At 46.1% G+C, this 14307-nt stretch overlaps 1 protein-coding gene across 5 annotated transcripts in view; it reads left to right on the top strand.

The window, feature by feature from the left end:
* Positions 1–14307, top strand: part of CARS2 (cysteinyl-tRNA synthetase 2, mitochondrial) — a 47440-nt gene that overhangs the window by 15357 nt on the left and 17776 nt on the right. For all 5 annotated transcript variants that reach the window (XR_006414531.1, XR_006414530.1, XM_044428289.1 and 2 more), the window contains exons 9-11: positions 7530–7594; positions 10485–10551; positions 11770–11908. Coding sequence is in view for 3 of the 5 variants with exons in the window: in XM_044428289.1 (XP_044284224.1) it covers positions 7530–7594; positions 10485–10551; positions 11770–11908 (271 nt within the window). In the remaining 2 variants the exon portion in view is untranslated. The remainder of the gene's footprint in view (positions 1–7529; positions 7595–10484; positions 10552–11769; positions 11909–14307) is intronic.

Below are 14307 nucleotides of genomic sequence, written 5' to 3' on the forward strand. Positions count from 1 at the left end.
GGGTGTACTCACTTCTGTGAGTACACCCCTCACATTTTGTAAATATTTTATTATATCTTTTCATGTGACAACCCTGAAGAAATGACACTTTGCTACAATGTAAAGTAGTGAGTATACAGCTTGTATAACAGTGTAAATTTGCTGTCCCTTCAAAATAACTCAACACACAGCCATTAATGTCTAAACCGCTGGCAACAAAAGTGAGTACACCCCTAAGTGAAACTGTCCAAATTGGACATTATTAGCCATTTTCCTTCCCCGGTGTCATGTGACTCGTTAGTGTTACAAGGTCTCAGGTGTGAATGGGGAGCAGGTGTGTTAAATTTGGTGTTATCGCTCTCACTCTCTCAAACTGGTCACTGGAAGTTCAACATGGCACCTCATGGCAAAGAACTCTCTGAGGATCTGAAAAAAAAAATTGTTGCTCTACATAAAGATGGCCTAGGCTATAAGAAGATTGCTGAGACTCTGAAACTGAGCTGCAGCACGGTGGCCAAGACCATACAGCAGTTTAACAGGGCAGGTTCCACTCAGAACAGGTCTCGCCATGGTCGACCAAAGAAGTTGAGTGCACGTGCTCAGCATCATATCCAGAGGCTGGCTTTGGGAAATAGACGTATGAGTGCTGCCAGCATTGCTGCAGAGGTTGAAGGGGTGGTGGGTCAGCCTGTCAGTGCTCAGACCATACGCCGCACACTGCATCAAATTGGTCTGCAGGGTTGTCGTCCCAAAGGGAAGCCTCTTCTAAAGATGATGCACAAGAAAGCCCGCAAACAATTTGCTGAAAACAAGCAGACTAAGGACATGGATTAGTGGAACCATGTCCTGTGGTCTGATGAGACCAAGAAAAACTTATTTAGTTCAGATGGTGTCAAGCGTGTGTGGCGACAACCAGATGAGGAGTACTAAGACACGTGTGTCTTGCCTACAGTCAAGCGTGTTGGTGGGAGTGTCATGGTCTGGGGCTGCATGAGTGCTGCCGGCACTGGGGAGCTACAGTTCATTGAGGGAACCATGAATGCCAACATGTACTGTGACTTACTGAAGCAGAGCATGATCCCCTCCTTCAGAGACTGGGCCGCAGGGCAGTATTCCAACATGATAACGACCCCAAACACACCTCCAGGACGACCACTGCCTTGCTAAAGAAGCTGAGGGTAAAGGTGATGGACTGGCCAAGCATGTCTCCGGACCTAAACCCTATCGAGCATCTGTGGGGCATCCTGAAATGGAAGGTGGAGGAGCGCAAGGTCTCTAACATCCACCAGCTCCGTGATGTCGTCATGGAGGAGTGGAAGAGGACTCCCGTGGCAACCTGTGAAGCTCTGGTGAACTCCATGCCCAAGAGGGTTAAGGCAGTGCTGGAAAATAATGGTGGCCACACAAAATATTGACACTTTGGGCCCAATTTGGACAGTTTCACTTAGGGGTGTACTCACTTTTGTTGCCAGCGGTTTAGACATTAATGGCTGTGTGTTGAGGGGACAGCAAATTTACACTGTTATACAAGCTGTATACTCACTACTTTACATTGTAGCAAAGTGTCATTTCTTCAGGGTTGTCACATGAAAAGATATAATATTTACAAAAGGTGAGGTGTGTACTCACTTCTTGATATACTGTATATTATGTGTGCAAATACTGGGAAGTGTTCATAAGTCAGCACAGTGGAATTGATTCCAATTGTTATAAGGAACAATCTGTAACTCTCACCATCCCAGGCCATTGACGATGCTGGCTGGGACTGGTGAGAGTCACGCGTTCCCCACTCCTGGTCTCCATATGGAGATTCAGGCTGCTTGTGCTATGTTTTCACCCTGGTAAGAGGGATCAGTGAGATGAAGTGGCTCTTTGAGCTTTCCCTGTTTATACCATCACATTGGTATAAACAGATGCCATCCTATGAATGTTGTTTGCATAGCAAGTAAGACAGAAACCTGGTACACATGACTGGACACCCCTTTGTTGAAAACAAGCCATGGTGGATTAGCACGTCATCCAAACCCAGACCTCTTCCACAGGATGGCTTATTTTTTGGCAACAAGCAACTCTGAGGATCCACGGCTTGCCATAGAGGTTGTATATACCACCATTCTGTCATCCGAAAGCAGCATTTTGGAGTGGCTCTAACTGGTTTACAACTGTGGCAGTGAGTGCTCTGAAAAGTAGTCATGAAAACTTGGGGCAGTTAATATTTCCCCTTTCTGGAGTAACTGGAGACCTGAGGAAGTGCTGAAAAGGCGGGAGGGAAATGTGAAGTGTTCAACACTTAAGATTGAGAGGATTACTTTGCTAAAAGGGAGATGCTGCCCTCCCGTGCTTCATGGTAGAAACATAGAAACAGAGCGAGTCAGAAGGGGTCTCCTGGGCCATCTAGTCTGACCCCTGGCTCCAGCTGGCTCCACTCACGACATGCCCATCATGTGCATGTCCAGCCTATCCTTGAACACCCACACCGATGGGGCCTCAGTGACCTCTCGTGGAAGCCCATTCTACACCCTCAGAGTCCTAACTGTCAGGAAGTGCTTCCTGGCATCCAAATGGAACCTTGGCTCCCTGAGCTTTGCTCCGTTGGAGCGCATCCTGCCTTCCTCTGCAGGAGAGAACAGGTCTCTACCCCTCTCCGTGTGACATCCCCTCACATACCTGTATGGCGCTAACATATCCCCTCTGAGTCTCCTCTTCTCCAGGCTGAAGAGACCCAGTTCCCTCAGTCTCGCCTCATACCCCATCTCCTGCAAATCGGCCACCAACCTTGTGGCCCTACGCTGCACTGACTCTAACCTGGCTATATCCTTTCTGTAATGAGGGGCCCAAAACTGAGCACGGTACTCCAGTTGCGGGTGCACCAGAGTCGTATAGAGTGGTAGTAATACCTCTCTTGATCTAGAAGCCACACTTCTGGCTATGCAACCAAGGGTGGCATTTGCCCTCTTGACCACCACATCACACTGCTGACTCATGTTTAGCCTGCAGTCAACCAGTACCCTGAATCCCTTTCACAAGTGCTGCTCTCCAGCCACTTGTCACCTAACCTGTACTAATGACACCTATTCCTATGCCCCAAGTGCAAGACCTTGCACTTATCCACATTGAACGCCATCCTGTTGTCTCCTGCCCACTTCCATAGTCTATCCAGATCCTTTTGGATCTGGAGGACCTGCTCCTCAGTTGTGGCCACTGCTCCAGTTTTAGTACCGTCTGCAAATTTGATCAGCAGACTGTTCACCCCTTCTTCCTTGTCATTTATGAAAAGATTAAACAGGATCAGCCCCAAGACATTGCCCTGGGGGACCCCGCTTGTCACTGGTCGCCATCCCGATGATTCCCCACTAATGGTTACCCTCTGCTTTCGGTCAGTCAACCATGCCCTAATCCACCGGACAGTGCTTTGGTGTATCCCAAAACTCCTCAGTTTCTCCACCAGGATATCATGGGGCACTTTGTCAAAGGCCTTGCTGAAATCCAGGTATACCACATCCGCTGCATGGTACATCTTCTTCTGCCCTTTACCAGTGTCTTTCAACTGATAACTGGCAATTGCACACAAATTAACTTAAATGCAGCCTTGCCTTGTCAGTTTTGATGTGTGTTATGTGCTGTACTCCCTTTGACAGCTGAAGTATATAAGAAGGTTGACCAGGCAAGACTGCATAAGAGGGGCATAAGAACGCACTTGTGTGAAAGGCCGTAATAACCAACCATCACCACCACCAGCCCCACAAATGTAGTTTAACCATTTGGGAGGGCAACTGTAAAAAATCAAAAGCAGCCCCAACTACATGTTTTTGAATCTGTGGAAAAACAGAACAGAAAATGGCAGTGAACCACAAGTGGTAGTGATCAGAGTAGAAAGGAGCAGACAGGAGAAATTCTGCTGCAGAGACACTGGGTAGCCAGCTGTAGGACTGAGAGAGAAAAGCAGGGAGAACAAGCCATAGAGAGTGTGATTATCTTTAAGGCGTAATGTAGGTTGATCCTTGAAGGACCTATATTGTGTAGCTTACTCAGGGAGTGTGAAACAAAGCCCTATGAGGAGAAACTAAAAGAGCTGTGCAATGATGGGCATAAGTTACAGGAAGCCAGATTCTGGCTGGACATCAGGAGAAGCTTCCTGTTAGAGCAATAGGACAATTACCCCGGGAGGTAGTGGGCTCCCCCACAAGAGGCAGTTGGACAGCCATCTGTCAGGGATGCTTTAATTTGGCATCCTGTATTGAGCAGGGTTTGGACTCATTGGTCTTGTAGATCCCTTCCAACTTTACACTTCTAGGATTCTGTGAAACAGAGTTGGTTGGCAGGACATGTGATCCACTCAGAGCCATGAATCTCTGGCCTTTCCCCTGGTTAGCTGCTTGAAAGCTTCTTTTTTCCCCATTTACATTGATCTGGTTCATATGTCATAGCAGCAGGTCACAAGTTCATTAAGCACAGACTTACCTGCTTTTGTGCTTCACACGAGCCGCTTCTACTGTGCCTAAGCAACCTCTGGGTGGATGCTGTTGTCTGTGGTCTAAGCCCAGATGCATTGACATAGTGCTCATAACATGATATGTTGGGCTATCCTGTTGTCTGAACCCAGACAAGATAGATTCTGTTGCAAAGCATGCTGAATGGAGGACTGAGCAGGAGAACAAGCTGTAATAGTACAGCTGTCTTTTGGGCATACTGTGGGTTGTTCCATGGACAACTCACGACTCTGCATTTGTCTGCAGTGCAGCTTAGTGAGTTACAAGAACCCACCTTATGGGTTGCTTGTGGATTAAGCAACCCAGTGCCAAGCGAAGAGCTAATCATTTATTTATTTGGGGTATTTCTAACCCATCCAATTACTGTATGTCTCTGGATGGCTTACAATAATCATCCAATAAATACAACATAATAAGATCATCATCATCATCACCCATCATAATTATACTAATAGCCCATGGCTGCAATAAAAACATAATTAAAATATTTAAACTTTAAAATACTGGGTAAATAACAAGGTCATGACCTGGTGCCAGTAAGCATATAATGTCGGTGCCAGGCGGACCTCTCTGGGGAGTGCATTCCATAGCCGGGGCGCCACTGCAGAGAAAGCCCTTCTCCGTGTGTTCTCTCTCCTAACCTCCTTCAAGGAGGATTCCCGGAGCAGGGCCTCTGCTGCAGATCTTATGGGGTGGGAGGGCATATAGGGAAAAAGATGGTCCTTCAGGCATCCTGGTCCCAAGCCGTTTATCATAGGGCTTGTTTGTAATCATAGGGCGGATGGGCAGTTGACTGTGCAAAGCAACATTGACTCACATGTGGTACACGACCTGGCAAGTTATTGGTTAATTTGCCACCATTACATGCAAGCAGCATCATTTGTACTCATTTTTCCAAGGTTTACAGAATATTCTGGATTCATTAGTTTCCTGGTGAGGACTTGGGTTGTCTCTCTTATGGGACTGCAAGTTTTGAGGATGGACAGTGGAGTGCCTGCTCTGTATGTTGAAGGCCCCAGGTTCATCCCCTGGCAGCATGTCTATTCAAAAGGTTCAGATAATGTGCGATCGGTAAAGACTCTTCTCTCTGAAAGTCACTTGGAGGCAGCTGCATTGAACCAGCTAGATGGACAGATAAACTGGTCCAGTTGAGGCTTTGTTGCAAAGCACCACACTGGTTTGCACGCATTGCTTCAGTTGGAAGACTGGCCAGGGGGCTGAAAGTTAAAGGACCATTTCTTCAAGGTGTGGGTTGAGGCTGTTTTACTTCTAGCGATTACTATAATATAAAGTAAAAAAAGGAAGCATCGACATTGTCATTTTCCTCTAAATGTGAGGGGTAGCATTAACTTGTATTGCCTCATGTTGAGTATTGCCGAGGTTTTGATTGAGGCCTTTGAATTGCGGTGCTGGAGGAGACTCCTGCGAGTCCCTTGGACCGCAAGGCGATCAAACCAGTCAGTCGTAGAGGAGATCAACCCTGACTGCTCTTTAGAAGGCCAGATGCTGAAGATGGAACTCAAATGCTTTGGCCACCTAATGACTCACTGGAAAAGACCCTGATGCTGGGAACAATTGAAGACAAAAGGAGAAGGGGGTGGCAGAGGTTGAGGTGGCTAGATGGGGGTCACTGGGGCGGGTGGTGGGGGCTTGGGTGGACTCCGAGGGATGGTGGAGGACAAGAGAGCCTGGAGGAATGTTATCCATGGGGTCGTGAAGGGTTGGACATGACTTAGCGACTAAACAAAAAAAATAGTACTGTAAGGTGGTTGTTGTTGTTAGTCGCAAAGTCATGTCCGATCCATCGCGACCTCATGGACAACATTCCTCCAGGCCTTCCTGTCCTCCACCATCTCCCAGAGTCCACTTAAGCTCACGCCGGCTGCTTCAGTGACTCCATCCAGCCACCTCATTCTCTGCTGTCCCCTTCTTCTTTTGCCATCTATTGTTCCCAGCATTAGGCTCTTCTCCAGGGAGTCCTTCCTTCTCATTAGGTGGCCAAAGTATTTGAGTTCCATCTTCAGCATCTGGCCTTCTAAAGAGCAGTCAGGGTTGATCTCCTCTAGGACTGACCGGGTTGATCGCCTTGCAGTCCAGGGGACCCACAGGAGTCTTCTGTAGCACCACAATTGAAAGGCCTCAATTCTTTGGCGCTCAGCCTTCCTTATGGTCCAGATTTCACAACCATACATTGCAACTGGGAAAACCATAGCCTTGACTATACACACTTTTATTGGCAGGGTGATGTCTCTGCTTTTTAATATGCTGCCTAGATTTGCCATAGCTTTCCTCCGAAAGAGCAAGCGCCTTTTAATTTCTCGGCTGCAGTCATCCGGCAATTGTAATCCCTACTTGTGATTCATCTAGCCTGGCCTTTTGCATGATGTACACTGCATATAAGTTAAATAGGCAGAGTAACAATATACAGCCTTGCAGACTGTTCACATGGGTAGATGGGAAGTGACTAAGGTGCTGTGCAGCGTGACTGCCCATAAGCCTCTGAACCCAGATGATTATGGGCATCCAGTTGAATGCAGGAGGAGTGAAAGGCATGAATTACTTCTGCAGTTCTCCCTCCTGGACACTATTGGCCATCTCTGCCCCAGTTCATTCATCCCCTTTCCTGCTGGAAGTGGCTCTGCAATTACACTTCCCACTTCCAGGTATAGAAAGATCTATGCCAGTTTTGGGGCCAGAGGGAAGGCACGCCGCACTCAAAGTCCCAGTTTCAACTCCAAAATGCATTTCTGAAGTCAGATCTGGGACCTGCTATTCCGTGGTTGCCTAGACAGCCAAAGGATTGCTCCTGAATCGGTTATAAAAATATGTTCTAGCTTTATACTTTTTGTTTCTTTGTACTGCTTTGAACTGTTTCCACCCGTTTCTTGGTATGTAGCAAGCCAGTGAGTACCTAAAAATGGTTATTGAAGGAGATTCTTATTTCTGTTGTTCTCAATCCTTCTGTTCTGAAAAATAATTCTCCTTTGTGTTTTCTAACTTGCCTTTCTATTTATGAGTTAAAGAAAGAAAAAAAAACTCAATTTGCTTTTGTCATTTCAGGACATCTGCATACTAAAGGAAGTGAAAAAATGTCAAAATCTCTCAAAAACTACATTACAATTAAGGTATTCTGAACCAGCCTGTGTGTTTCATTTTATACTTGAATCCTTCTTGGCAAATTCCATCAGTGTGGGAATTTTTTGACACAAAATTCCTAAAAGGAAAAAGCTACTGATGATCAGTGGTAAAGGTGAAGGGACATCTGAAGCCTGGAATTACTTGTTTAAGGATTGTATCTAATGGTGTCAGACCACCAGAACAGACGTCTCTCCTGCGTGCAGTCCTTCAAGTACTCCCTTCCCCTTTTCTGCTCTGCAGATGCGTCAGAGCAGCTTTGGAGGGTACATGGAGTGGTTGGGCAGTGTGGTGAAAGGGGAGTCTCACCCCTGCACCTTTGGAGAGGACCCTTGTAGGTAAACACTGCAGTTCTATGCATGACTACTCAAAACTAAGTCCTCTTACTGTCAGAAGAACCTAACTCCAAGGTACCAACATATGGGATTCAGCCTCAGTACTGATAAGCATTGCCATTCACCAGCTCTGCACTTTGACTGCATTGGCAGATAAATTCTGTTTAATGTGGCAAGGCAGAGGATTGGTTGTAAGGAACACAGAGCTGAATCATGTTCTGTTTGTTTACTGTAGTTGTATCTTCCTCTTTGAGCTAGCAGCTTACGCCAAAATACATGAAGTTAATCTATTGTAATCACAACTCCCTTCTCTCTGAAGCCTTCAGCTCACTGGACTTCATAAAGTTATTGTTGTTTCTTAACAGCAAAAACCCTGCTCTTATTCCTAAGCAGATATGCTCCTCCTCACTCTGCCCCTGGTTAATCCTTGCAACACTCTTGTGCAATATGATGTAGCAGGATCTTAAACAAAGGTATTCAGTATTATATCCCATGACTTTTGGGGGTTCCAGCTGAAGGCTGTAGCAGGAGTTTATGTCGCTAAATACACAGGCCAAGGGATCTCAATATGACACCCACAGGGACCTCCACAGGTGCTTGTGAAGCACACCATTCTCTGACTCCCTTAAAAAGTTGGTTTAAAAAATAAACTTGGAAAATGTCAGGGCAGCAGGCTTTCCTTTCTGTTCTTAAACATTCTGCTAATCAACTGTTTGGTGAGCAAGAAAGAGTTGCCTCCTACCGAGCAGTCTTCCATCCACACAGAATCTTTGCGCAAAGTAGGCGCTCTCTCTTCTCCAACACTAGCCTCCCCGAGACCCTGTGTCTGCTTCCATCCTTCCTTTTCCTCTGCTTGCATTCAGGTTCCTAAGTGGATTATTCTGTTTCGACTAGGCAGACCTCGTGGCACCCATTCCATGACTAGCCACATCCTCTGGGAGAGCAGTCTCTTTCTGATGCTGCCCCCCACCCACCAGGCTGTGCCGCTGAGTGAAACATGCGCAGGAGTGCTCTGTTTGTGTAACAGCGGCTGACTCGTTCCGTGGCTGCGCAGGAGTTGGGCTGGGGCTCTGTGAGAGCCCACGTCCATCACTATCTCCCCAGGAAGAGCAAGCGGCAGTACTTGCATGCATTTCGAATAGGGCGTAAGGATGTGCTTCTGTGTTGAGCACTTGCTGTGCATCTTTCAAGCCTTGCTGGATGCATTGCTTTGTATGGTTACCGACTACAACCTTTTATAGCCATCAACTCATTCCTGAGGGTGGGTTTCAGTCCACCGAGTCAGACTTCCTCTTGTCTGGTCATGAGAAAGCTGTGCACGGAGGTCCTTCCTGAAAAACCTGCAGCCTTGACTGCCTCCGTTTTGTCTCCATGCATGTAAAAGTGGGAGATTCCAAATGCCCAATGAGGCATGCTTTCTCCCCTCTGGAGTCACGCTGAATAGCCTTGGTCAAGCTGTGCTCGCTGTTTGGTTCTTCCTTTCTAATTCTCGCTTCCCAGTTTGGTTTAAGTTGTGCAGAGTATGCTGTTAATGCAGATCCACCCACACGTCTTGCCTGAAAGCCAGAGCACAAACAGAATATTTTATTGAAAGGAACGAGTACAGAAGAAGCAGGAAGTTTAATTTCTAGAAAACTAAACTCGTATTTTCACCCAGCTGAAAAACCAGGCAAATACATACCATGTGTTCCAATCATTACCTCAATTTGCTTGAACTTGCTCTCTGAGTTTCCATAGAATTTGGATTTTATTTTTACTTTTGTAAAGTGTTAGTTGTGCTGGGAGGAAAGGTGAGAAGCAATAGAAGTATATAGCTGAGGGAAAGTAGCTGTTTCATCCCTGAACAAAAGTTTCATCCCTGAACTTGGGGCACTTTGCAGCTTCTGTATGGAAATGTTTCTGCAGCTATGCAAACTACAAGCTTGCTGTGCTCACTTTTAAATGAAAGCTCAAAATTCCCCATATAGTTCTATGCCTTAATTATAGGTGTATAATAGCAGAGGGACTGGAGCTTTGAGGAGTGTGGGAATTTTGTGGGTTAAAAAAGTTCTTCTCATTGAAAGCTAGAAGTCCTGCCTTAAACCACATGTAATTGCAAAGCTGGATAGTGAAATTCTCTATCCATCTATATTGCGATTTATATCCTGCCTTTTTCCTACAAAGGGCTCAAGGCAGCTTACATCATCTCTCCTCCTCCATCTTATCCCCACAACAACAACAATCCTGTGAGGTAAGTTGGTCTGAGAGTCTGTGACTGGCCCAAAGTCACCCAGTTGGCTCCATGGCTGAGCGGGGACTAGAACCCAGATCCTCTGTGTCCCAATCCCATGCTCTTAACCACTACGCCACACTGGCTCTCTATGGAGATTCCAGTTTGCTTCTACACTGGAAAACTGGAAAGCTACTATATTTTAATACAAAAAACCTGGAATTCTGCAGGGATCATTTGGATTGGAGATCCTTTCCCATATTTGGTGACTGCAATCAGAACGGATAGTGGGTCAAGTTCTAGAGTTTATTGATCTTTGTTTTCACTTGTCCTCAGGATTTCCTGAAGGAGTTCTCATCTGAACAGTTTAGAATGTTTTGTTTGCGGAGCAAATACAGGTCAGGTAAGGAGAACTTAATGATCCTAGTATGGAGGGGGCACTATGATCATTGTCCATGGAGGCATAATGAGGTACATGCTGCATACATTTCTAGATAGGACTGTTCTGAAATGGCTGTTTTTCCTGCAAATACTTTGGGAGTAGAGAATTACAATTTTTAGGGTAACTGTGTTTCCTCAATTTTGGATAAACTAAGATTTTGTTCATATTGGCTAGAGGTGGGCAGAGAAGCAAGAAAAAAGGGTCTCTGCGAGGTGCCTGGCCCAGTAATTACCCAGTAGGTGGAACAAGTATCTGAAGTCAGGATTTACTGATCCCAAGTCAACTATATACTACACAGTGGGACTTCAGTAAATTTTTCTGCCCCTCACAGACATTTTACAAATGTTTTGGAGTGATCTGCATTTTTCTCAGTGACGTGAAGGAGTACTTGTTTCTTTTAACAGCAAGCATTTTTGGATTCTCTGCTTACGTAACTCTATCTGCTAAATAACTTATTTTAAAAAATTGGCGTTCCTTTGGAAAATCGTCGGGCACTGCTAGGTTTGCAGCCTCCATGTGTAGCACATGGAGCCACCCAACACAGATTTCAGTCTTGTATAGCTTGTTTTATCTTACTAAAACCTCCTCGATCCCTCTGCATGTTGCGTATCCAAGATCATTAGCCTGTGCAAAATCTCTTAGCACATAAGTCAAGCCAGAAGTGGGTTGGGTGATCCAATCTGTGTGCTGTTGAGGAATCCGCAGTGCTTTATCGAATTGGATCGGTGCCCACCCAGTGTCCAGTCAGATGACTGCAGGGGGGTCAAACTGGATTCCCCTGTGGATCACCCTGCCTTCTGTGGCGCTGTCACTTTTTTGCCACCACAAACTGTGGCAGGGGACTACGTGGCCCATGGGCTGCACACTGCTTGCACCCAAGTCTGGCAAACGGGCGCCAGTCTCTTCTGTCTACAGCTATTGATACTGTTGAGCCATGGGTACAGCACTCCGAAGCATTTGTGGAGAGACAGTCTGATTCTCCAGGATACAACCTGTGGGGAGGCAAAGCTCTGCTATGTGCCCTTCACCCGTTCACTTCTTTCATAGGCAGAAGATAGCAGAGTCGTGATGTGAGAAAAGAGCAGTAATTGGCCTGACTTTAAATAAAAGTTGTTTTCTGTTCTCGTTATAGTTCTGATGCTTTTATGTTCTCTCATGTCACTGAATTTATGTTTCCAGCTGTAGAATATAGTGAGGACAGCTTGAATGATGCAAAGAACACCCTTCAGGCAATCTATTCTTTTATGAGTAGTGCTAACACCTACATGAAAGGGCAGCTTCTCTGTGAGGCCATTAAAGAAGATGTACTGTGGGAGATGTGAGTATGATGCATCTGTGTTTTCTCCTTTCTGTTTATGGTTAGCCTAGTCTACCCATGCAGAACAAAAGGTGGTAGCATCCCTGACAAGGTAGCACTTCAGACAGTTGGTGATTGGTGCTGATTTTGAATTTTCCTCTCTACTTTTGAATCCCTGAAAGTAAAACTAAGCTAGTGATCAGGGGAAGAGGTACCCTGCATGCTAGTTTTCTACCTTTAGGATACTTTTTCCCCTTGTGAGGGGAATATTCCATAATGTTTCTCTGCACGCCTGCATTCTTAAGTGTGGCAATCTGGTCTCATTCTCCTGGGAGTGAGTGTTGACAGTTCATGTCAATGCTGACAATTCTAGGTGAATTTTGTAAATTTATAGGTTTATGTGAGAAACCAGAGCCTGGGACAGAGTTTACACTCAGCAGAGATCCACAGCTTAGTCCTGGCTCTTCTTTTGAGAGTATCTGCATGATATTGTTTCCAGATCCCTGTCCCTTGCATTGATACTCCCTGTTTGTTAACGGTTGCTTGAAGAAAAGGAATCTTAGTGTATACCTAAAAGGAAGCACATGTAAAGCACCTTCTACTGTGTGTCAGGATAACCGAGGCAAGCAAATCAGCATTACCTCTTCCTCTGTTCCTTTTAAAAATTAGGGCCATCTTGCATTCAGACCTGGTTGTGGTACTGAATCTGCCTTGGTCGCCCTGTACGATGACCTGTGCAGGGAGAGGGACAGGGGGAGTGCGTCCCTGTTGGTTCCCCTGGACCTCTCAGTGGCTTTCAGTGCCATTGACCATGGTATCCTTCTGGATAGGCAGGCCAGGTTAGGAGTAGGAGGGTCTGCCTGGCAGTGGTTCCATTCCTATCTGGCTGACTGATTCCAGAAGGTGGTGCTGGGGAACTATGGCTCTGCACCATGGCAACTTTGCCATGGAGTACTACAGGGTTCCATTTTGTCCCCCTTGCTATTCAACACTTACATGAAACCTCTGGGAGAGGTCATCAGGAGGTTTGGGCTGCGGAGTCATCAGTATGCTGATGACACCCAGCTCAACCTCTCTTTTACAACCAATCCAGGTGAGGCAGTGACTGTCCTGAACTGGTGACTGGCCAAGGTAATAGACTGGATGAGGGCCAATAAACTGAAAATCCAGATAAGACAAGAGGTCGTTTTGGTAGGTCATTCAGGTTTTCAGGTAAGTGATTTTGGCCCTGTCCAGGACGGGGTTGCACTCCCTCTAAAGGACAGGGTCGGCATCCTAGGAGTGGTCCTTGGCCCAGAGTTGTCCCTGGAAGCCCAGGTGATAGCAGTGGCGAGGAGTGCCTTCCTTCAGCTTCGGCTGATCCATTGGCTGTATCCTTACCTGGACGAGCACTGCCTAGCAACAGTGACACATGTTCTGGTAACCTCTGTGTGGGGCTACCCTTGAAGATGGTCCAGATACTTCAACTGGTGCACAACAGAGCTGCCGGACTGCTGTCGGGGACTGGCCGTTATTCTCATATAACACTGGTCCTTTATCAGCTTCACTGGCTTCCTATTGAAGACCGGGCCCAATTTAAGGTGCTGGTTGTTACCTATAAAGCCCTAAATGGCTTGGGACCAGGATGCCTGAAGGAACATCTTTTTCCCTAAATGCCCTCCCACCTTAAGATCTGCAGCAGAGGCCCTGCTCCGGGAACCCTCCTTGAAGGAGATCAGGAGACAGAACACCCGAAGGAGGGCTTTCTCTGTGGTTCCCCAGCTATGGAATGCTCTCCCCTGAGAGGTCCGCCTGGCTCCAACATTATATGCTTTCTGACGCCAGGTCAAGACCTTTTTATTTACCCAATATTTTAAAATTTTAATTAATTATGCTTTTAATTCCAGTTGTGGGTTATTAGTGTTAATAGTGTAATTATTGTTTGGGATATTTTATATTTATACTGTTGCATTTATTGAATTATTGTTGAACGCTGTCCAGAGATGTGTAGTGATTGGATGGGTTAGAAATACTCCAAACAAACAAACAAACAAACAAATGTACATGTGTGAAGGATATCTTTCCTACTGTTTAGCCGGAAAGTCTCTTACTGTGGTTTACAAATAATAATGATATAATCCTTGTCTGCAGCTTTACAGTCTAAAGATGAGCTACATGAGGGAAGTGGGGTGGGGAAAAAGGAGGGGAAAAGCAGGGAACCATTTCTAAAAGTTACCCTTCCTGTCATGACTGACTGTTGCCTGGAGGAAATGGCGGCCACTCAACGGCAGTTGAACGAGGCCAAAGCTAGCAGGGATGGACCTTCCCAGCTGCTCTGATCTCTCTGCATCCTGCAGCCTGCTGGACCAAACTTGATTTAGAAACACCTCAGTTGATGAATAAGGAGCCTTGATTGGCTAACCCATGAAGGGTGCATACAG

Source organism: Varanus komodoensis, unplaced genomic scaffold (genome assembly GCF_004798865.1).
Source record: "Varanus komodoensis strain SLA01 unplaced genomic scaffold, ASM479886v1 scaffold2, whole genome shotgun sequence".
NCBI classification, from domain to species: Eukaryota; Metazoa; Chordata; class Lepidosauria; order Squamata; family Varanidae; genus Varanus; species Varanus komodoensis.